Consider the following 25,170-nt stretch of genomic DNA (forward strand, 5'->3'; position numbering starts at 1 on the left):
CCTTCCTCTGGGCTGACCCCCCTGTGCAAACAGCAAATTAATCATTCCAGTTTTTTTGGTAAAAAATATTCCTGTCATTACGTTAGAAAAATTGTCATTACATTCGTTTCCACATGGCATTTTTTAAATGTCACCATTTTTTTGTCATTTTAATGCATAGTGGAAATTCGGCTTAACAGGGGAAAGATAACGAAGTTTTGGTAAATTTGCTTTTGTATGAAAGCCTGCTCCTTCACCAAAAAAAAAAATCAAGCTACTAGTGAAGCAAATCGATGGAGATGGCCACATAAAATTGCACTACTTCAATTTAAAGGTATACATATGTACATACATACATACATATATACATATATACTTAGATATGTATGAGCCTGAAGCTGTGCATTTCTAACTAAACAAGGTCATACAAGAGCCCATTAATATTTATAAACAAAAAAAAATACTTCCTTTTCTTAATATTTACTACCAGATTTTATCGCAGTAACGAGCGAAGCCCTGGAGGATAAAGCTTTATTCGGAAAAGTATAATAAGTACCTACTAATTTACACAATTTGTTTGGGTGGCTTTGCTGAGGCATTCCACCGTGGGTGCGGCACAAATTGTATGAATTTTTCCAATTTACGGTTTTAGTTTAAGGCGAAGTAAAAAGTATGTGTATGGTAAAGTACTAACAAAAACGGAAACTTTTTTCGGATATGTAAAAATTATATTTATGTTTTAATTTAATAAAAAAAAAAAAACATTTCCGCTAAAAAATTCGTCCGGAAAAATAATTAGACCAGCGATGAAAATGCGATGTACCTTTTTCGTGGAATGGTCCGTGTTACGAACATCACTTAGGTAAGTAGCGAGAGCAACCACCAAATGAATAATTTCACCAGGAAAGTGGTCACTAATGACGCTAATTACAGCAAATGACCGGATAGTACATACAAATACACTAGATTGTTACTTAAGTATTTATTTATCGTACTTACTTATGTATGAACAAGTATGCATGTATGTACATATGTACGTACTAAAAGCGCGTTGATATGAAATTAAATGGCGTCGAAAAGAAGGCTTTCAATGGCATTTATTTAATACTTCAATGACAGATGAAAATAAGTTCGTATTTTTTGTTGTGCAGAAATTCTCCTCCATATACAAGTAAATACATACATACATATCGCTAACTAAAGGTAAAAAGGTGCCAAGTCCATTTTCTTCGAAATTTAGTTTTTGATGCAGAATGGCAGATAAACCGAAACTACATCGATTTATTGTTCTTCAACCCAATTCTGAAATGGGGCGTTTTTGATAAGTTTTCTGAGATAGGGCGTTTTCGAACTGGCTGCCGATATAGGTCGGTATGTAGGAGTAAGGCAGAGAACGAGACCAACTCATCAACATCCACCAAAAGGAGGCAAGCTGCAACCGACAGTTCCAGTTCAAGACCCCAGTTGGAGTAGATTACGCTTCCGTCTGATCACCAAAGAGGCTGGAATTTGGATTCTAACCTTACACATGAGCTAGAACTAAGTCAATATTTCCGAATAACGTTGTGTTGGTGAACTCCACAGCCTTTCCCAAAGCATGTTTTGTGAGTCCTTTTCCACTTAAACCATAAATAAACTGGCCGCTGGCAATGAACGGACCACACACAGTGTCGCGATTCCATACAAGCTGCGGCCAAAAATACTAAATTTCGCTTTAATTCACTAGAGGAATTTCATTTATTGTGGAAGGAAGAAATCTGAAACATGGTGAAAATTGGACAACTGCCACGCCCTCTACGCTATTAGGCGGACAAATTAAAAGAGCTGCGAATTAAATGAAATTAAGTGTGCGCCTTATTTATTATCTCAAAAAGTATAATAATGAAATTTTAGTAGAGATCGGATCTTAGACATATATAAACAAATGTTTGAAAAAAGTGAGGTCCATGCAGCACATTTTTCTATGTAATTTACTACATTCTCCTCTAAAGGATTTTTTTTAATTCACGTTAATTTTTATTGGACCTTGATTCCATGTGATGGAAAAATATATGTATCAGAGATGCGCACTTTTTTTTGATCTTCCCAAATCGGATATATACCATATTTTAAAGAGCAAAAAGGACGTTGGTCTTGCACTCTCCATTTTTATTATATTCCATTTCAAAGTGAATGAAAAAAGATCCTAATTTGATGGGGGTTTTATACAAATTACTTCGCCAGCTTACAACTCCCATGCACCCAGAAAAAAATTATCTAAAAATATTTCTTTCCACACTTGATTTCAAATATATACTCAAATATTTAATGTAAGAATAACCAAATCATGTGTTGAGAGAAATATATGTAATTAGCTGACTTTTTTCTGGATGTAGTTTTCATTATAGTTTAAATGTTTCTTAGTTGGACATTTATCGTTTAAACCCATTACTCAGACTTTGTGGTTTGTAACTTTGCATTTTTTTTATTCTTGGCCGCACTGAGAAAAGGGTCAGCTAAATATATTTCTCTCATCACAAGATTTGGTAGATGCAACTTATTCTTCTACTAAATTCGTACAAATTCAAGTTTCAAACTTTGTGCGACATTTAAAAAGCATTCAACAAACTTTCGTAAAATTTTAAATTTTTAAAAAAGATTTCTTAAAAAGATTATTATGAAAATATGCAATTTTGTATCCCATTATATTTTAATAAAGCGCACATTTGAAATCACAGTTCTTTTTTTTTGTTGAAGGAATTATGATTTTTACTACATAAAAAGTATTTAACAAAATAATAAAACTAGTGTTTTTCATTTAAATTAAAAAAAAAAAATTGTTATAGAAATGTCTTGTCCATTTTAAAAGGTCTGAAAACTTTGGGGGTCTCCTGTACGAGTGTGTGTGTGTGGGCTTCTTTGACTTTCCCTACCACACATGTAGTAAGGCATATTGTCACATTCACTAGAAAATCCACATTTAGCTACCAGTTCATTTCTCTATGGGGTCTTTGTAATTACGAGCATCTGTTTTATCTCTTTAAATTATGGCTTCTATTTACCACAATTGTTAATTTATCTGTAATTTTATTCAAATTGTATTCTCTTTTTTTTTTTGCACGCAGATCTGTATATTCGGCACAATTGCGAACATTCTGAACATAATCGTGCTAACCAAAAAGGATATGGCCAAAGCGCCCATTAATAAAATACTCAAATGGCTGGCAATAGCAGATATGTTTGTGATGATCGAGTATATACCATTTGCATCATATCAGTATATCTATATGAAACCAGGTGAGTAGAGCGTTCATACATGAACATACATGCATAAATAATATATATAATACTTATTTAAGTAGACATAGCAGACTTTAACTTCTTGCAATTCTTAAGTGTAGATATATTAGGGTGGTTCGAAATAAGAAAAGTCGGAAATTTAATGCTCTCACCCTCTAGGATTGTACTGTATCGAAAAAAATATAACCGCTGTTTTTTTTATTTTGAAATCATGAAATGGTATAAAATTCAAAAATTTATATTTTTCGATTGGAAAACTTTATTTCACTTCAGGAGACATTTAATAATAATACCCAGCTATTTAACCAGTTTTATTAAAAAAAAACTTTTGTTAGTCCCCTAAAAACCTCAAAAAAATGCAATGGAGGGACTCATAAAAATTAGTTAGTATTAAAAAATTTTCAAATAAACAATTTCGTTCTATTACTGAATGTATGCTGCAGAGAACAGAATTCACCGAAAATATTGATTTTCAAAAATTGTATACCGTTTCCACGAAAATATTTTTTTCCCCCATATAGAATACATGGAAAACTTTAAACGACCTCTAAATATTTTTTTTTTATTTCGAAATAAAAAAGAGGGTTTATTTTTTTCGATTTAGAACAATCCTGGTGGGTGTGAGCATTAAAATTACGACTATACTTTTTCCCACATGCATTTTTGGACCACCTTAATGAGCGTACAGTTTAAGTGCACACACAATTTCTAATAAACACAAATTTGCATTAATCTGTGTTACATTATAATCACATGTGTTACATTATAATCACATCTTGTTACAGGCGAGAAGGATTTTAGTTACGCTTGGGCGGTATTCATCCTTTTCCATATGCATTTCACCCAAATCCTGCATACAATTTCCATTGGACTGACGGTGACATTGGCGATATGGCGTTATGTGGCCATAAGGTATGTGTGTGGCCAATTCGTTGTAATATATCTATGTAGTATAAAAGCATGCCACTTTACCGCAAATTGTTGGTTAAAATTAATGTTTGCACACAATTATTTATGCTTGTACTACATCGCCCGAAGATACAGAAGTTATGTGTTGAGTCTTTGGTATACATACAGTGACGAACAAAAGAATTGGCACCGTGAATTTTTCGCAATATATCCAACGTTTTTTTTATTCTAATTTTTTACTAAAATATAGCTCATTCTACACCGAATAACATTAAAAAAAATATAAATTTTAGAAAACTTTTTAGTGTGCAGTTTCTTAGCCCATTAAATTTTAGTATAACAAAGTGCAAGTTTAAAATTGCTAGAGAAACTCGTTTGTTTTTCTTTGAAACTGCACACTAAAACTTTTTCTAAAATCTGAATAAAAATCTGAATAAGAAGTTGCAAATTTATTGAATTTTCCTGAGCTTTGCACAAAGTTTAGAGATTTTATTTTTATGTTTTTTGGCGCAGAAAATAAATAAGTGTAAAAATTTTGCATATATTGCGAAAAATTCACTGTGTCAATACTGTATATGTATGCATGTATGTACGTGCTTGTACATATTTTTTCATATGTTGCTATATAAAGGGTGTATACTGTTAATGGTGGTGTAACTTATTTATGCAAATATTATTTACCTGCTGTTTTGTATATCATGTAATGTCGTTGCTATTTATTTATGTATTGTCGTAGGATCTGCTTTAATATTTTTATATTTACATATTTGCGGCATATGCTTCCTATGTGAATTACGTTTGCTGCATATTTACAAAACTAAAAGTAACTTTTATTTTCACTGAGAAAAAAATCAACCAAAAATTGATTAATAATACCAAAATCAAACTTGAAATAGAATCACCGAACCGAATGCCTCGGTTGATATTTTCACCAATAATTTGATAATATTAAGCACACATTTGTTTACATTAACCAAATTTTTGGTTGTCGATTCTTTCGTTTGAATGCGTTTATGTTCTGCACTTCACAGATGCTTCTTCATAATTCGGAGATACAAAACAAAAATTGTTATTATCATTTTAACAAGTTGCCTCTGACGATATTTGAAACCGCATCTTCTGAATGTTGTAGGCAAATAATAGCGAGCATCTCTGCATACCCAGCTACAGCCGCTTTATAAATGTGTCTGCTAATGTTCAACTTCAATCAATTTTCTTCTTCGTTTGGGTTGGTTCTGCACTTCACAGATACTTTTGTATTGTATGTATTTACGGTTTCAAAACTAATAACCTTACTTTTAGAGTTTCCGATAGATTAGAGCTTTTTAAGCCAGCCATTCAAAGTTTACCAAGACTATTTTTGTCATAATAGAATTGGCCCTCACGCCAGATCTATTAGATAGATAGTTGTGCACTGCAACCTGAAAGTTTGACCTTCACAGCACTTCTGTTGGACCTATGGCAACAAAAAAGTTAAGAAGAGCTTTAGGTAATTTTGGGTAGAATAGGGGAGTGAATAGGCTCGTACTGTGGTTATATACGGCCTATTATGTTTGTAAAATTTAAAATATATTTCACACCTAAAAACTTTTGCTGGCATTGTACTGCTGAACACCTCCAGCACTGTTCTCTCAATGCTCTTTTTGCTTACAGAGTTCCCTCGAAGTACCGAAAGCAGTTTTAAATTCAACGAAAATATGGTGGCTGACCATTTGTTTATTCAGGACATTTTTATACGCTTAATCTATTTTGCATACATGTATGCATATGTATGTATGCACGTATATAATATATAAGTTAATCTTCTTCAGAATTTTTTTTTTTTTCATTTTGAAGTTGGTTTAATTTTCCCTACGAAGGATTTCACACACATTTGTATGTACATATACATACATATCGTCGTTTAAAGTACAAAATCGCGTAATTGACATTTGCTGCCAAAAATTGGATTTGCTCACACACGCTCTTGGCTCAATCCTTATCCATATATTCTGAAATATAGTAGCCAGAAATGCAATTTCTTTATAAAAAAGAGAACCATTTTGAAATATGAGTGTTTTTACTCTCTAAAAAAAATAATTTATGCAACCTCACATACGCGGTTTTGCATTTCGTTGATACGCGGTTTTGTACTTTAAACGACGATATGTATGTGTTTCTATGTATATAGATATGTATGTAAAAGCATATTCTTATATATGTTATTTACATATGTAAATATGTATATCAGCTCGTGCGCGCACATATGATTATCTCGGCCCAGACACATTTGCTGACATTCGGTTAAATACCAGCATAGAAAAGAGCAAAGATAAACAAAAACACTTAGAAATTATATAAATACAGTACCCCCTAGATATGTACATATACATACTGGGCCGTATGAATAAAAATAAGCAATTGCTTTTTCTTAAAATTTTAGATCTTTTACTCAATTTATTCAAGCAAAATTGAAGAAAAAGGTATGAAATTTTAAGAAAAAGCAATTGCTTAGTTTTTATTCATACGGCCCACTATGTAAGTACATGCAGAAAAATGGCAATAAGCTGGGTTTTCTTGTGTCGAAAGTCTCGTTGTTGAGATGGCAATCAAATGAGATCCATCAAAACACCATGAAACTAAAAATTTTCAAAATTGTTTTGAAAATTTATCGATGCAAGTCTTGTAAATAGTAGATAGAAGTATAGTTTTTGATAATTCTCGAGAAAACCGACTTTTTATACCTTTCATGAGCATGAAATGGTATTATAACTTTGGTCCGATGTTTGTAAGTACCNCCACCATACAACTGATTGTTCAGATATGCGATTTTTTGTTATAACTACTCGATCTATGCAGCTAGAAACAACAGAAAGTTTACAGTAAAATAAACAAAGATCGGGTCACTATAAGCTGTTTATTGCCCCCATTNCCATACAACTGATTGTTCAGATATGGGGTTTTACTGTAAAACTCCTTTATTTGGACAGCTAAAACCGATAAATTTCGTAAGCTATTTTTTAAATAATAATACAAAGTCTACTGAGAAAATCGTCAAAATCTATGATGTATAATCTTAATCTCTTATACCACTGATTGTTTAGATACCAGTTTTTGCGATATATGTATCTCCTTTGTGTACGAAGCTAAACCCATTAAATTGTGTTACCGGTTTACGTAACGATCACACAGCAGTGAAAATCACTTAGATTGGTGCTATATAAGGTATATCTTCCATACCTCTGATTGTTTAGCTAGAATTTTTTATATATGTATCTCCTCTATCTATGTCTGCTGTGAATATATAAATTTTCAAATCAAATGCAGCAATCTGTTAACGTAAAATTTTCAGATGCTCATGAAAGGTATGGAGCCTTCGGCATAGCCGAAGAGAGCGCTGCTCTTACTTGTTTAAACCTGTATTTCTGCATTTAGGTACTTTACTTTTAAATTGTATACTTTTAAGCAATAAACATTTACATATACATACATATGTATTTTCCCTGCATGACCAGATCCGTTGGGCAAACGTAAGCGCTTCTTTACTTTCTAGTTGTTGCCTAGTGAACGAAATCCCTGCTTATCCTATGTTATTATTTTTATACATCATAAAACAGCTATGTACATCCATATGTATGTAGTATGAGTGCGTTTAAATCAAGCAAAATTTAAATATGTACTTTTAAGCCCATCAAAATGCAACAACAACAACATACTTTAGCTTTGAGGCAACTGATGTGCTTTATCTTTTAGACAAGCAATTTGGTTCAAGTATTTTTGAAAGGGTTTATAAAAATGCATGTATTTCTATGGCGTTCTTTGTAGTTGCAATCATTACAATGTACAATTACAATGTACAATTACAATGTAATGTAGTTGCTCATATAAGTATAAGTTTATATTTATTACTTTATTTTCTTATACATAGTTTATGTTTATTATTTTATTCAAATTTTTTGTATTGGCAATTTGTAACTACACTGAAATTAATGTATGTATGTCAATGAAAATTTAAATACTAACTTTGCTAATGGGTTTAAGTAGGAATTACTATTATTCTAAAAAAAAAAAGCAAATTAGCATACCCGCAATTGGAAAATATTTCTTTGGATGAGAGAGGAATACTCTGAAATTCAATATTTTTTTTTGCATATTTATAACAATGATAAAATTCCAGCAAAATAAATTTTTAATCATTATTAGGCGCTTCTTTCAATTCATTGTATCTGTGAAGAGGAACTCAGTTTAATGCATTCAAAAAAAGAGCAGGCAGAGTAAGCCAACATTTGCTCCCAATGCGGGAAATGCTGAAAATTTTGCAATTTTTTTCAAGAAATTTCCTAAAAATAATAGTATAACCTATCTTATTACATATATATTTAAATAGATTTATTTTTTCAATTTCAACTATAAAAGCCCCTAACGCCAACGCAATATTTTTTTGTTCAGGAATTTTTTGATGTGGCTTATAGGCGGCAAAGTGACAATCGGCTGAAAAGGAAATCACAAAAACCAAATATTTTCGCTTCTGGTTAAGTTGACGTGTTGAGTAATCATTGTCGATTTCTTACGTAAGCTAAGTTAAGTCTAGACTAACTGAGCATTAAAGCCTTTTTTGCCAGCCAATAAAAACCGCACGAAAAAGCAATTGAGCAATGTGTGCATTCATACTATCGGTAACAGTTTAGTTTCGGTCCGATTCCATTCCAGTTGCGATCGGTCTCAAAAAAAAAATTTTTTGCGATAGCGAACCTAGACCGGCTGTACCGAATAGTGTGATGAATGCTACGTATTACCTGCCATTCAGTCTAATATTTTTCGTAAAAATAAAGTTCTTTAAGAACAAACATGGTGACCTAGTGACCGATGTCGCTGAAACCAGCGGAGGAGATGACCGGCGAGAAGAGCATCGACACTCACAATCCATCTGTCGACCTCAAAGCTGTTTTCGACAGCACGAAACCCCGCGATGTGTGAATTTAATGCCTGCAAAACTAATACGGCTATGTAAAATGGCGCTGAGCAATACCACCAGCTCTCGCAGAATTGGGAAGGACCTCTCCTAGCCGTTTGATGCTAAACCCATTGCAAACGACAGCTTACTTACGTATCAATAATTTTTAGAATTTTTGTCTGTCTGTATGTTTGTATGCGCATTACTCTGGCTGTCAAAAGGAAAGAGGTTTAAGAACGCTTACAGCCAAAAATATTTTTGTTGAAGGTTGCCACCTGGTAAAAATTTTAATTTAATTTAATTGGTAAGGTAAATTGAAACTAAAACTGAAGAGGTTAGATAGAATCACGCAAGTTCTGTAATTCACTTCCCTGTCAATTTGAATTTAAGGCCAGTTCGATGGAAATTCTTAAACTAGGTTTACAAATAAGTAGATTATCCTCATTTTTGAGCTTAGCTCCCTAATCTGTAATCAGAAAAAGAGATTAGCCATACAAAATTCGCGCTTCGTTAATCTGTAATTATAAAATAATCTCAGGTTAAATCGATAACTTTAGCCTGGATGATTGCATTCCAAATGAAATTGCGCATATAATTTTAAGACGACAAAGTCTGCCATGTCGGATATTGCTATTTATGTATTTTATTTATAAATAAAATTTATATTGAATCCTTCAAAAATGTAAATAAATACTAACTTGCATATATACTAACACCCAAATTCATAAAAAATAAACAAGATTTTAACTGCTTTATAAATCGAAAATTTTTATGAAAATCTCACTTTATAGAGCTCTCTTTTATTATTTATGAATAAGGTCATACATATGTATAACAGTATTTATATATTTAGCAGAATAAATCTTCGTGTTTGTTATGTGAAAAATATGGTATAAAACTCCATTTTCTCTTAATATTTCTTTATTTACATAGGTAGATAGACCACGCAGTTTTAATACATATTTATGTATGTATGTATGTATGTATGTACATATGTACAATAAATTTTCCAAAACTCTTTATGTAGCTGTAATTAGAGAAAGATTGTACTTGTGTGAGAAATACATAGTTTTCGACAATGCTGGCAACATTTTTTTATAATATAAAAATTAAATTTTATTTCTTTTCTTCTCTGTTATGTTACAATTTTTATTTTCAACACACATGTTTTTGTTTTTGTTTCGTTTTTTTTTTGTTTGTGTTTGGTTTATGAATTATTTTTGTGATTTCAAAACTTACTCGCTTCACTTGCTTCTGGCTTCTTTTTGCTGTTTTTTTGATTTCTTTTAGCAAACTCTTTCCAACTTTATTTTTCAGGCATCCACATGGACGTTTTGCTGCCTTTCTGCTGTCACATTGCAATGAAGCGATTATATTTTCCTTCATCGTATCGCCGGTGGTCTGTTTTCCAACATTGTTTGTATTTAAGGTGCGGGAGAGTTATGTGGAAGATAGTACGGAACCGTTGTACCACGTTTACGCGGAAAAGGATACCAGGTTGTACAGGTGGGTGTTAGTAACAATGTTCGCATGCCGTATGTATGAATGAATGTATGAATCAGTTTTGCGAAAAAGAACAGAAATGTTAAGGCCCTGTGGCATTCATGTACGTCAGTACGTATCTCAGTGTGGCTTATATATTTTTGTTCAAGCAGCAGCATCATCTAGAGAGTTGCAGCTGTGAATATCTAACGGTACTCTTCACAAAAACAAGCAGCAGACAGGTATTTTTTGAAAGATCTCGGGCTTAGATAGATGCATGCTTTCAGACTCGATGCTAAAATAAATCTGCTTTGACAAGAATTCCAGGCAAAAATGCTAGAGCGGGAAGACAGAACAAACGGGCCTTGTTTCCAGATATGTCAATTGGTACATAGACTGGTCAAGAATGAAGGATCGAACATATGCGGGCGTTTGTGAACCTGGCGATAGAATTTTCATTGCAATGGGCAAATTACCCTCAGTTTTTCAGGCCGAGATGTTAGAAACACGGTCCAATACATTATGATAAACACATGCAGTTAGTCTTTTTCGAGACTTGCATACAACAACCGTGTATGTAAACTTAGAACACCGTAAGTGCCTACTGGGGAAGCGGTACGAGATTTTCGATAGGCCAGGTACTTTGGCTATCCTTTCGTAAAAATGGACATACTTGTTTTTACTTTTATCACCAATCCTTACCAAACTCAATCCGAGCCTTGCTTAGGGTTCAACTAAGAAATCTATTTAAAATCTTTGAAATCGCGCAATAACCACGCCCACCTCCCATATAACGGTAATTTACAGAAACACGAAAACTAAAATTAAAAATAAAATTTTTGGATAATGGGCGTGGCGCCGCCCACTTACGACCACAAATGTGTACACCGGTATTCGTTTCATCAAAATTCAACCAAAATTGGTGCACCTTATAACCTTTGTACGGAAAAGCAATAAGTTGAAAATTATTCAAATCGGACTAAAGTTACATCCGCTTCCCGGTAAATTTCAAAAATACGAATACTCCGATATTTCACAAACTACATAATGACACTAATTTACTCCAAGTTAATACTTTCAACAACCTCTCAACAATAAATAAGACTGTTATGGACTTTTAGGAATTGGGCGTGGCGCCGCCCACTTTATGACTACAAAGGTCTATCTCGGTAACCGTTTTATCGATTTCTACCAAACTTGGTTCAATGATTTCAATAAGTCAAACTCTGCATATTATCGAAAGCGTTTGAAATCGGGAAAAGCGCTCCCGATTATCATGCAAAGGTAGTTGAGAGAAAGTTGAAACGACGATTTTAAAATTCGGTTCCGCCCGAACTTATATATACATCTTTACTGGTTTCTCTTTTATTCAGCCTTGAACGGTAATTCGTGGTATTTCAGGGGTTCACATAGCAACATTTCCATGGAAAGCGTTTTTACTACAGGGAATCATAGCCACACAACTGAATTTCATCTTTCAGTGCGATATTCTTAAGCCAGCCCATCAGAGAACGGAATCAGCATGTCAAAAATGCCAAACCAAAAACGAGAATTTCAAATTGAACAAAGCAAAAGTCAAACTGTTGTGTGGGTGGGTGAGGAAATGTGTGAGCGTTTTTCTTTTTATTAAATTTAATATGGAAACTATGGAGCCATAGACGTTTCACATTAAAGCTAAGTGAAAGCAATGCACATAATTAGACGACGAAAATTACGGGTGTGCTTTTATGCAAATAAGAAAAACTTATTTACCAAGGTGACACAACTGAGCTCAGCTTCTGACACGCAACAATTTAAACAAACATTGCGGAACGAAGCGAATTTTTCGCTGATGCCAACTAAATTAATTCGGTTAAGCTTGCTAGCAGCCCCGAATAAACGAGGGGAGAGTAGGGAAATGGGGAAAAGGCAGTGATGCGAAGTGAATTGTATCAGTGATTTTTTTTTTTTCTAATTTCACTCTTATTTGCTCACGGTTTGCAAGCAATGGAAGACAAATCTGCAAAGCGAATGAGTGCACGATACATATGTAGCTGGCAATATAGTGGCAAATGTGTTCCACCAGTAGGGTTTCTTCTAACTTTAAAGCACATTGAGTATTGCGAATTTGTGCTAACGACAAACAACTGCGACCAGCGTTGGCATTTCTAGGAATTTATTCATCAATTCGCATTGGTTTGAGTAAAACGCATATATCCGACTATATGCTGGTATGCATGAATCTACATACATATGTGGGTGTGTATGAGTTTATTCTGAATCTTTTGTGAATGCGACTTTGTTGGGTGAGAAGAGACAAATTTTACAACAGCTTAACTTTAACTCTGAGTGCGTTTTGAAGTGCAAAAGTCACTCAGCTTAAGTATTTTATTTTAGAATGTATGAAAGTTAAATACGTGTAATAATATAAGAGTTTTCTTCTTTTCTTTTTTCTTCTTGAACTGCCCGCACCACAAAAAAAAAAAAAANAATTTTTGGATTCATTCCGTGATTATTAAATTATTGCCCTGCTGTATATTAACCGTGATAAGCTTTATATTGGTACGAGTATTGTGCGAAGCATCGAAGCGTAAGCAAAAGCTGAAGGAGTACAGTAATCCCGCGAAAGGCAGCAGTGGCAATGATGGCGGCGCAAGTGGTGGCGAGGCACCACTGACTGAGCAGCAACACTCACAACGGTGCGTATGAGTAATATTTTGTTTAACCTTTATTTACAAATTTAATTTACAGTGCCCGGCAATTGAATAGCGCCCCTTTTAATTCTCAGTATTAACAGTTTTCATTTTCTTTATTTGATATTTGAAAAGACATTTAAAACTGATTTTTAAACTTTATATAAAATTTATAGTAATTCAAAATTTTTTTTAAAATTTGTGCGCCTTTTCTTTTATACAAAGCAATTCACCTAAACTGTGAGTTTACGCAATTTTTTAGAAACTTAAGACTAGAATTAAGAAATTTTTTTAAGTATGATTTTTTTTAATTACTATAAATCTTGCAAGGCACATCAAACAGGTATTTTGTAGCAATAGAACAAAAACAACATATATGTATATTTTTTTATTAAATAAAAAATTGATATACAAAAAAGATAAAAATTGGTGAGAGTTTCTTTCTTTTTAAATGTTTTTCATTCCAGAGGCATAAATACATCCTTTGCAGGGTCTAATAACTACCATAATCAGCGTTTATGCACCTGAGTCAAGCAAATGTCCCAAAGGCTAGTTTTTGATCGATTTTTTTGAAGATTCACATACACATATTTCGCCAATTAAGAATTTTTATGAAAAAAATTGCAAATATTTGGCATTTTAGAGAACAAATAACTTTGGGGGATCTGCTCATACTACCTGCTTAATATGCCTTGTAAATTTGACAATACGATTTACTTGGTTTTCGTTATATTTTTATAAAAAAAAAAAACAATATTTAATGTTAAATAATTAAAACGAAAACTATCAATACTGAGGATAGAAAGGGTGCGCTATTTATGTGGCTGGCGCTGTATGGACAAAAAAGTGTTTTAAACTCGAATATATGGAATAATGGAAAAATAATAGAAAACGGTTAACCCTAGAACTCTAAAGTTTCTTGAACTCTTTAATACTAAACCTCGCCATTGTAGCTATGGATTTTAAGTGAAAATTTCTTATTTTAAAACTATTTTTTTTATAAAAAGTGCTTGGGTTTAAACATACAATTTGTCAATTAGTTAGAAAACTGAGCTTTTTTTATACTTGTCGAGAATATTCATTTTAAAAGGAACGGCTTTTTTTAACCTTTATGGATAAAAGAGAACTCTTTGCTTCTCTGTGGCTAAGGCTATGGTCAATTTAACAAAACATCTAAATATGTATTTCAAAAAGTTTCCGCTTGGACATGGAAATTTTACGCTTTTTAAAGCGTCGCGCACAAACTGGCATGCCCTAATAAACTACTAAATTATATGAAATTTATTTTCTTGAATCAACATTCTTAGTTTCAACTTTGATTTATGTTGCCTCCTCTATAACCCACAGTCCACCAAAATGTGATCGCCGTACAGATCGGACCACAATGCTGTTGGTAGCCGTACTCATACTGTTCCTGGTGACCGAATTTCCACAAGGCATACTCGGACTACTTTCGGGTGTTTTGGAAAAATGTTTCTTCTTTGTATGCTATCCACCCTTCGGTGAAATGATGGATCTATTGGCGCTCATCAATGCCGCTGTTGGCTTCGTACTCTACGGTCTAATGTCAAAACAATTCCGCACAACATTCAAATCATTATTCTTCAAAAAGAATTTCGGTAGCATGGAAATGACACGACTGACACGGGTCACCACGACGTGTGTTTGACTCCGGTGTCGAGGGTCACCTTAGCTGCTTTAAGTACTGCAAACGTTGCAAGGGCTGTGTCGACTGCTGAGCTACTTACTAAATATTGCGAGTTATGCGCTCAAAGAAAGGCGAAATATTCGCATTAGTGCTTACAAAATCCACAATTTGGTTAAAAAAGAATTTATACAAAAAAAAAAAAAAAAATGATGATGTTTAGCAAAAATAGCGGTTTGTAGTTACTTTTACTGTTATGTTGTTGCGCGCGTGGTGCTGAAGGCGTTTTATTCGCCTAAATGGATCAGTGAAGGTGCTCCTCCTCCTAATAAATACTCTCAAGGAAGATGTACATATGTTTTGTAGGGGATTTTAGAATCGCTGCTACTGGTAATGTATTCTAGATCTAGATCTAGAAGTATGATCGCAAGTGAAATTGAAAGCGGACCTTACTCTTTGTTTGACCCAGCATGTTAATGACCGATTTTTCATGTACTTAGTTCTAAGTAAAAAGGTATGCTGTGTATTATAGGTTTTAAATTTAATAATATTTATAGGCTTTTTATAATCACTAACATAGAAATAGTTTAAAATGTATTGTTAATGTGCTATTTTAGGCAATTCGCAACAAAACTTAAGTAAAATATTTATGCAGAAATTGCATAGCTGTGAAAAAAATATTTTAATAAGTTCAGAATTTGAAAGTCGGACACGTTTTGTTAGTTAAGGAAATTAAGTATTCAAGTAAATGTTGAATAAAATGTGAGCCAGTGAAAATTGTTTATTACGAAGTGCCATTCATTTATTCAGAAATGAAAATGTGAAAAAAATATTTGTATACTATTTGGAATTTTTATTCTAGTTTTTCTTAGATTAAGGTCAGTAGCGCATAAGAAATAAATTATTATTAATTGTTAAATTAAGTAAATGTAATTACTAAATCTAATAGTTACGCAAAAGTGCATGTAGTATAGAGTATTCGAAGCTTTTCGTTGTGCTTGAATAACCCCAAATGTTGCCAAGTAAAATATGTAAATACAATAAATATTCAAAATTCGTTTCGGCATAAATAAAACTTTTGTCTGTCCATAAGTTTCATATGCTTTTGTACATTAGGACATACCATCTAACCAGCATAAAAAAATTGCTCGCCGTACACCTCTGAGTCTAAAGTATTTTTGCAAGACAATTCCGAAAAAAAGTTTTGCTTTAGCTTCACAATTTTCGTTGACAACTACATGGATTCGGCAATAAACAATTTTTTTTTTCAAAATAAATCTACTGGCATAATCAAAATACTTCCTTAGCAAAAGTTTAATAATTTTTGGCGAGCTGTAATATACTGACATTAGGGTGGTATGTTAGAGTGATAGGAACTGAGATCTAGTGTGTAAGTACTAGAAAGAGGTAGGTAAAATTTAATAAAGCATAAAAAATCTCATCGAGACAAGAACATCGATATAAGTTTGTATCATGAGTTAAGAACCGACTGTAGATGACGAAGATATGATAAAAGAATTTAAATGTACGATCCCTACGTTCGGTCAAACAAAATCTAAATAGCCTCGCAAAAATACTTAGACATACATTAAGACGGGATTTTTTTTTTTTTTTTTTTGATTATCCGAGTATATCATGGGAGTATTCTACGTACAATTCTAACGAAATTTCGCCGAAGAAACCATGAATCTAATTTCAATTTTTAATTTATCAAATTGAAAAATATTAAAATATGTAGTATATGTATAGTATTTTTTATTTTCACACGTAAGACAAATTGAAAATTTACATTTTTGCGCCCTCTGGGGGATATTTTAAGAAAAATATAAGCCCAGAAAAGGATTCTTCATACCAAAAAGCTTCCTAAAGCATGTTTTTATAAAAATGTTTAGCACTTATTTACGACATTACAACAAAATTCTAAGTAAAAAAAACCTATTTCCGCAATTTGTCAAACCCGAAATTGATTTTACATCCAAGGTTTCTTAGGGAAATTTACTTGGAATTACACGTATAAGAGTACGCTATGCTCGAATAAATGTCCCATAAAAACTGTCCCGCCCTAATATATATATTCACATTCTTATAAAAAGGAAATACTCAGATGACACAAGTGAAAGATTTATAACATTTACTAGGAATTACTAAAAAAAAACAATATTAAATTAATACTTAATACTTCGCATATTATAATTGAGCTTTCAAATGCGTTTACACGCTTTCGTTAACGGCCGAAGTAGCGCCAACCCAACAAACAATTTTACAGGAATTTAGCCCAAATCAACAAATTAAAAAAAACAACTTTTTGACCATGACCAATCAGCTTTCGCCTCTTCATTATCTCAAAGAGAAATGGTGAAACAAGCACAAATTTACCTCCTTTCTCTAAAGATCTCTACAACTTTTTATTGGGAGCTAGCGACATTACATTTGTATGAGCGCATAGTTCAACAGAAGTCGTGGTCGGCTCGTCAGTACTTAATCTCAATACGTGAGACCAAGAAAGCCATGTAAAGATCTCACAATGGATAAAAAGCATTGGCAAATTTCATATCTCGCCAACAAAGTGGTTTTTACCCAAGTGAAAAGATTTGGTAACTACATACATACGTATATGTAACTAGTATAACAGCGCATATCTTCTTGGCCCATTCCAGTCACCAAGTTGAATCTCGAGTCCCGCTCCAAAGGTTATCTATCATTAGTTTAACTATCATAGTATAAATCCATCTGGTTATCCGAGGACTACAGCCGCAATATTTTCCTGCAAGCCTCACGTAACAAAACGTTCTCTCTGCTGTGCTGCCTGCTTAAGGTTTGTTTTCACCATGGCCATTAACACTTTACGATATGCAACAAAAAAGGTATATATTTATATTAATCGGTTAAGACCACTTTTGCTCTTCAGTCGTCAAAGATACAGAATTAGTAGTTTTGATTTTGTTGGAAAAAAATGGCCGAAATATCATTTTACAAAATTTGACTGCTCGCAAATATCACCAAAATATACTAGCATAATACCCTATATAATAACCTGTATATATTTGAAAAACCGTTATAAAAATGTAGTTCAACAAATAATTCAAGTCGCAACGAACCATTTAAGTAAAGTAATCGGAACATACCTACGATTATCAAATTACCAAACACGTATGTATAAATGTTTTTAAAAACTGAATACACTTCTGCTAGGCATTAAAATTTATAAACTTATACACATCCAGCGCAATTTACGTCTTCTTATTGAGCCCCAAAGAAATGTATTTTGCGGTTGGATATGCAAATAAACGAAACACTTCAATTACATACATATTTGAGTAACCAAAAAAAAAAGTTAGAAACAGAATATCTCCATTAGAAATTAGTAAAAATTACCAAANATCCGAGGACTACAGCCGCAATATATTCCTGCAAGCCTCACGTAACAAAACGTTCTCTCTGCTGTGCTGCCTGCTTAAGGTTTGTTTTCACCATGGCCATTAACACTTTACGATATGCAACAAAAAAGGTATATATTTATATTAATCGGTTAAGACCACTTTTGCTCTTCAGTCGTCAAAGATACAGAATTAGTAGTTTTGATTTTGTTGGAAAAAAATGGCCGAAATATCATTTTACAAAATTTGACTGCTCGCAAATATCACCAAAATATACTAGCATAATACCCTATATAATAACCTGTATATATTTGAAAAACCGTTATAAAAATGTAGTTCAACAAATAATTCAAGTCGCAACGAACCATTTAAGTAAAGTAATCGGAACATACCTACGATTATCAAATTACCAAACACGTATGTATAAATGTTTTTAAAAACTGAATACACTTCTGCTAGGCATTAAAATTTATAAACTTATACACATCCAGCGCAATTTACGTCTTCTTATTGAGCCCCAAAGAAATGTATTTTGCGGTTGGATATGCAAATAAACGAAACACTTCAATTACATACATATTTGAGTAACCAAAAAAAAAAGTTAGAAACAGAATATCTCCATTAGAAATTAGTAAAAATTACCAAAAAAAAACGGCTGAAATATTTGCAAAACAGCCACTTTGAAATTAACCGAATTTTCAATTGAAAACCACAAAATTTATGCTAAATATGTAGTTATATAAATATTTGTTTCCTGCAACGAAAATAGGTGGAAAAACTTATTTATACATACACACAATGTACATATGTACATATTTAGGTAAACAGTATATAAAATTAAGTCAAGTAGTTTATCCAAATTTCTTTAATACGTTTTTAGTATTTAGTAAGTGTTTTGTTAATTAACGAATTCGTCAAAACATTAAAAATAAATGCAAAATTATAATAAATAGGAGTAAGTAATACAGAAGGCTTACACATAATGCCAACGGTTGTGGGGGAGAATTTTTATTTCATTCTCTTAATATTAAAACAATTGGCAATTACTCGCTATTATCGTCTACATATTAGCGAATATTTCGGTTTCAAACGAATTGGTTGGACAATTTCAAAGCTACGTTTTGTGAAATTTTTATTAACGTGAAAATTAAAGGTCGAAATCAAAATTTCTATTTCGTTATAAGTAATGCATTTTCAGAGATAGATATTTTTATATGGTAACTAATGAAGTGCTAGTGAAAAAAGAGGTTTAATAATTTCATGTATGTTTGTAATGTATATGTATGTAGCATAGGCAAAGTGTGTAATTGCTATGTAAACGTAATGTAATAAAAAGCAAACACATTCTACGATTGTGTACTGTATATTTTGTATGATAACAAAAAAAATGCATATATGCGTGATTATTATGTTCAATAAATGAATGTTCGAAAAACAGTGATGAACAATTTTGTTAATGCAAATGGACTTTATTGGCAAAGTAAGTATTGTACAATACTTTGTTTTATGTACACAAATACATAGTAGCAAAAATTTATACCCCTATTTTTTTTATTTTGAAATCAGAAAATATTGAGAGATCGCTCAAAGCACTCCAAGTTTTCCATTTATTTTACATGGGAAAAACAAGTAGTCGTTGAAATGGTATAGAATTCTTGAAAAATTATATTTTTCGATTTGTTGTTCTTTAGAAGACAAAAATAACAAATAACAATACCCAATTGTTTATTTAACCATTTCTATTATTAACTTTTTTTATGGGACCCCCAAAAACTTCAAAAAATGCCATGGTGGACCCATAAAAGATCGCTGGTAATAAAAGTTGTATAGGGTATTATTATTGGAAGTCTCTATTGGAAGTTTACCGATCGAAAAATATTGATTTTCGAGAATTCTATATCATTTCTATGAAAACTTATTTTTCCCATATAAAATACATGGAAAACTAAGCGCTTTGAGCGACCTCTAAATTTTTATTTTCAACAAACAAAGGAGTATAATTTTTATCGATATAGAACAATCCTAGGGAGTGAGAGCTTTAAAATTCCGACTTTACTTGATCACGTGCACTTTTTGACCACCCTAATGTATGTACATACATACATATGTATTTATTATTGTATTACCTCAATTGACTTACTTAGGCTTTCAAACTAATGGAATCTTAAAATCTCCCTGCATTGTAGAATACTAAGGGAGTTCGGATTGACGGACTATGCACTTCCGAGCCCGGCTCCCAGTATAGCGTTTACGACCTTCCTTCTCCACGGTAACCATGAAATGCCGCACATTTCTTAACGAGATGGCTGAGTCGTTTCGCCTAAAGGTCATATGCGTTCTGGTATACTGCGACATAGAGGGAAATTGTAAGGCCGATGAAGTGGTGATATATGGCGCCAAGCTACCTATTGAGAATGTAAATAATGAAAAAGGAATATCCTTACAAACTTGCAAGCTACTTATTTTTGAGAGAGTTACTAATGTAGTGAACGAAAGATGGCATGACTGGCTTACTACTGTGCCTAAATAGACATAATGCTAATTTTTTGGTATCTGACATAACAAGGATCTACCTAATCGTTCCAGTACTCTACCACGAACACTTCGAGAATAAAAGATTCAGTTCGTAAGCCACCAAGCCCCATAGTGGCGCAAACGCTGACGGTGCTAAGCATTTTCTTCCCCATACGTAAAATGTGCTCGAAATTTAGGCAAAAAAAAATTATGTATTTCAAAATAATAAATTTAATAATATTTTTTAACATTAAAATTTTTTTTTAATTTTTTTTTTTGCTTTAGAGAATCCTATAAATGTATTCAACCTCTTTTTATAATTTAACATTTATTAACAGAAACTGGAGAATCGATTTTCTTCAGAATTGCTACTTAATACTTTTCAATGCAGAAAAATTTTATATAAGCAAATAAAAATTTAACAAAGTGGTTCTTTAAGCCTCTTAAAAAGTTAATTATCTGTCATTCAAAAAAAAAACCTTGAACATCCGGCAAAAATTGCAGCTGTAGAACTGTTTGAATAGTAAATTTCGCGTTTGCATCACTGTGCGCCCCACAATATATCGATATTATTTTGAGCCAATAATAATGCTTGGAATGTCTGCAGTAGGTGTCCGATATTTAAGAAGCTTTGCGAACAGAAAAAAACTCTACGACGCTTCTGTAAATGCGTTTATTAGACCTGCTTTGCATATACTGGACCTCATTCACTCATTTTACTAAATTCACTCAATGTTCCAAAGAATTTTTGAACTTCCCTGGACCGGGTATAGATTGAACCAAGTGCGCTCTAACCTAATCCAATATCTAGAAATGCTACATTCAACATAACGTTTGAATAACTGCAACCCCTTGCGGAACTTCATTTGGCTTTGCCTTCCTTCCACAGGAAAAGCCTCCATAAAAAGTTTGTAACTTATTTGCAGTCTCCCGAAAAGAGCAAATTCTTCTCTGTAAATTAGGCGCCTGTAGCAGTTATCCTTTCGTTTAAATGTATTTGTTTTCCCAAACTTTTTTAAAGAAATTGTTTTTTCTTCTAATTCGCAGAAGTAATCAAAAACTGAAAACCCTAACTAGTCCATCCAGCTTTTTGTTTTAATTTAATTTGAATATTTATTACCATTATTTTGCTTTCTTGCGCTTCTCCTCTTTTTGCTCCTCTTTTACTTCTTTAAGATATATAAAAAATAATTACAAATATTTCTAACCATGCTTAGTAGTTTTTTTCTCATTTAGTTAAAAAACCTTTTCATTGTCCGCCTTCTGAAGTGGCGCTATAGCCGCCTAAATCATTTTGTGTTCCATTGCCCACGACAAAGCAAAAAAGGGTAAACAAAGAACCAAAGAAAATTCTTTATTTTTACCAAGTTTCTTATCTTTATTTTCATTTTCGCAATTAAAACAGAAAAAAATGTGCAAGCACGGTAGCAAGCGAGATAAGCAATTTATACATACATACATACAAAAACAACTACATTAAAAACCAAATTGAGTTGGCACAAAAACCGAACGCTGCCGACACAATTGTATTTATAAAACATAAATATTTCGCCAAACCACTTCCGTAACCACCAGCTAGCACTTGCCATACCAATTTGCCAGCCACATCCTGCTACATCCTGCTACATTTCAGTTAACAATTTCACTGCCCCACGGCCTGTATTCTCAGAGACAAACACACACACACACTACAACTGTCCGTTTTATTACTTCTTGGTAATTATTTATTCCCTTACAATTTTGCCACATTCCAACGAATATTGAACTTCTCAGCCAGCGCGTGCATCTATGTTGGCCAAGTTATCCAAGTTGCTAGGGGCATACAAGCGCCTAGCCTACAACAGCTGTCGTCCTCCTCCTCCTCACTGGCACTGCTATTGCTCCGGGTGCCATTCTTTCTGCTATTGCTGAAGCTGGTACTGGTTGTTGATTTACCGCCTTCCAAACCACCACCACCACCACCACCACCATTACCATTACCACCAACTCCTTCCATCCACTCTGCCTCTGTGCAATTTTCTGCATTTTCTTCACTTCCATTTTGAGTGTTGTTTTTAATTTCACTTTCGTCGACTTTGTTGTTGTTATTGTTTCTACAAGTAGTGCTTCTGCTAGGATTTTCTATAGTAGTTTCAGCCAATTGGGGCAAAAGTTCGCTGCCAGCATGTCACTCATATCGTCAGGCATTGACCACAGCGTTCACCTCAAGCGGCATTTCTGTGGGAATGGTTGCAGCGGTTGATGCATTATTTGTTAGGGCAGCAGCGGCAGCAGCGGCAGCAGCTGTGACCAATGCTTTTTCTTTTGTATCGCTTAGTACTTTTCGGTCCCCTGCTGCTTGACGTTTCACACCATAAATGCCATAGATATCGTCAATGCTGCTTTCGCTCTGGACGTTGCTGTGGCCGTTGTTTCCTCCCTCAGTTGGTTGCCAATTGACGTCACTTGCAGCATCACCATTTGGTGGTGTTGATGTCACCATATTACTTGTTGAAATTTTCAGAAGCGATTTCAATTTGGTCGCTTGGAATTTATACTTCGTAGAATGCAGCATGAAAGAAAGTTAGGGAAGAGAAAAATAAGAAGGAGAATTGGGGGGTGGGAAATGGAGGAAGAGAAAATGTGAAAATGATAGTGATGGCTCTACTAAAAGATACAATCTACATGGATATATACATGCATATGTACATTAGACCGCACCAAAAAAAAAAAAATGTTGGCCGTACACCCCTGAGTCTAAAGTAATTTTGCAAGAAATTTTCGGGGAAAAAATGTTTTTACGTCGCCTTTTTAAATTTTCCGTTATATCTACGGCAGTTACGGTCGGATCTTAAAGTATGATATATCGACTTTTTTTCTCGAGGAAACAATTTTTACCAGAGTTCAATAACCGCAAGTACCCCAATTTAATACTTACTAACCATTTTAATTTGAATTTTTTTAACGACGCACAGTGGTCTGAATAGAGAATCTAGCAGGACAAAACTATTTGAACAGGTTTGCGTTGATGGATTTGTACACTACTTCGTATCCACTAGTTTATGGGACCACTGATTACAAATCGTCAGTCAGGTTTCAAAAATCCAAAATGGCCGATGCAATATGGCGGAGAAATTTTTCAAAATTGATTGAATGCGCTCGAAACTAGTTACTCGGGAGTTTTTGTGGTCGCTGATTATGAATCTGACCATGAATTTTTAAAATGCAAAATGGCTGATCCAATATGGCGAACAAAATTTTTGAAAACTGATTGAATTCGCTCGAATCTGGTTACACGGAGGTTCTTGGGGTTGTTGCCGCGATATTGGAGAAACCATTCTGAAAGGTGAAAATAATTGTATGGGTGTCGCAAAAGTGCGCACAAAGAGTATATTTTTAACTTAAAGCCAACACTTCACAGAATTAGATTTAATGAATTTTTAGTCGGAACTCAGCGCATTTTCTATTTAAATATTAAAATAAAATAATTTAAAAATTTTAATTGCCGTGTAAAAATACTTTAGACTCAGGGATGTACGGCGATTTTTTTTGTTTATTTTTAAGGTGGCACAGTCTAAAGTACATCGCAGTATTCAAATATATATCTATATGCTTTTATGTATATGTATCTGCCTAAATGCAAGCTAGCTAAATGTCCTTGCGCTGTTTGCCATTACAACATCGCGCAGCGGGAGTAGCAAAGTAAAATAATAAAATTGCAATCTACTCACAAATGGCCAACAAAAATGGCAAAAAAAACCGCATCTGCGGAAAATGTCTAGTACTTTAAGTGAAAAATGGTTAATAAGATGTGCTTAAGGGGCAGTATGGTGCTTTTTAATTTCGATAATAAGTGGTGGAACATAATGGTAGTTAGGAGTATACATATGTACGTGTACATATATAAGTATGTAAGAATGTGTGCATGTGTGTCAAAAAAACGAATAGTCCGAAAGTAAACACATTGAAGCACTGAAAGCAAACGGTTGATAAATTGTTATTCTCGGTGATATATATGTAAGTGTATGTACATATATGTGCATACACATGGATACTCCTTCCTAGTTACTAGTGCATACAGCTGCTCCAGCAAACGGATGTGCTGCGAACAGTCATATGTTCACAAGGACCTATAAACTTTTTCAAGGTCAATTTAAACTCAATCAAAATGTAACAAAGTTAAAACTTTCTGCGCTGGAAAGTGGCTAGTCACTTAAAGCTAATTTTTATTGTCTTAATATCTTTTGGTGCCTATAATTTATGAAGGGCTGAAAAGTTTGTTCTTTATGTTGCAAAAGCTGTCAATTTAAGCTTCAAAGGCCGAACACTTAACTGGAAAAAAGTACGCGAAAACTACCAAATTGTTTTTTATAATGTTTTTTTTTTTCTTGTTCGAAACAA

At 33.3% G+C, this 25,170-nt stretch overlaps 3 protein-coding genes across 3 annotated transcripts in view; 1 reads left to right on the top strand and 2 right to left on the bottom strand.

Moving 5' to 3' along the window:
• LOC108363297 (sex peptide receptor) overlaps nt 1-15,175 on the top strand; it is a 20,295-nt gene extending 5,120 nt beyond the window's left edge. The window contains exons 2-6 of the mRNA XM_017616630.1: nt 3,084-3,255; nt 4,044-4,170; nt 10,418-10,606; nt 13,048-13,260; nt 14,602-15,175. Of these exons, the coding sequence (XP_017472119.1) occupies nt 3,084-3,255; nt 4,044-4,170; nt 10,418-10,606; nt 13,048-13,260; nt 14,602-14,923 (1,023 nt within the window). The 3' untranslated portion in view covers nt 14,924-15,175. The remainder of the gene's footprint in view (nt 1-3,083; nt 3,256-4,043; nt 4,171-10,417; nt 10,607-13,047; nt 13,261-14,601) is intronic.
• Nucleotides 1-25,170, bottom strand: part of LOC108363298 (uncharacterized) — a 62,714-nt gene that overhangs the window by 28,701 nt on the left and 8,843 nt on the right. The gene's annotated exons all lie outside the window — the stretch shown is intronic.
• Nucleotides 22,867-25,170, bottom strand: part of BBS4 (Bardet-Biedl syndrome 4) — a 29,076-nt gene continuing 26,772 nt past the window's right edge. Inside the window, exon 10 of the mRNA XM_017616629.1 lies at nt 22,867-23,326. Within this exon, the coding sequence (XP_017472118.1) occupies nt 22,970-23,326 (357 nt within the window). The 3' untranslated portion in view covers nt 22,867-22,969. The remainder of the gene's footprint in view (nt 23,327-25,170) is intronic.

The sequence above is a fragment of the Rhagoletis zephyria genome, unplaced genomic scaffold (assembly GCF_001687245.7).
Source record: "Rhagoletis zephyria isolate East Lansing unplaced genomic scaffold, Rhagoletis_zephyria_1.1 Rzeph_scaffold_01238, whole genome shotgun sequence".
Taxonomy (NCBI): domain Eukaryota; kingdom Metazoa; phylum Arthropoda; class Insecta; order Diptera; family Tephritidae; genus Rhagoletis; species Rhagoletis zephyria.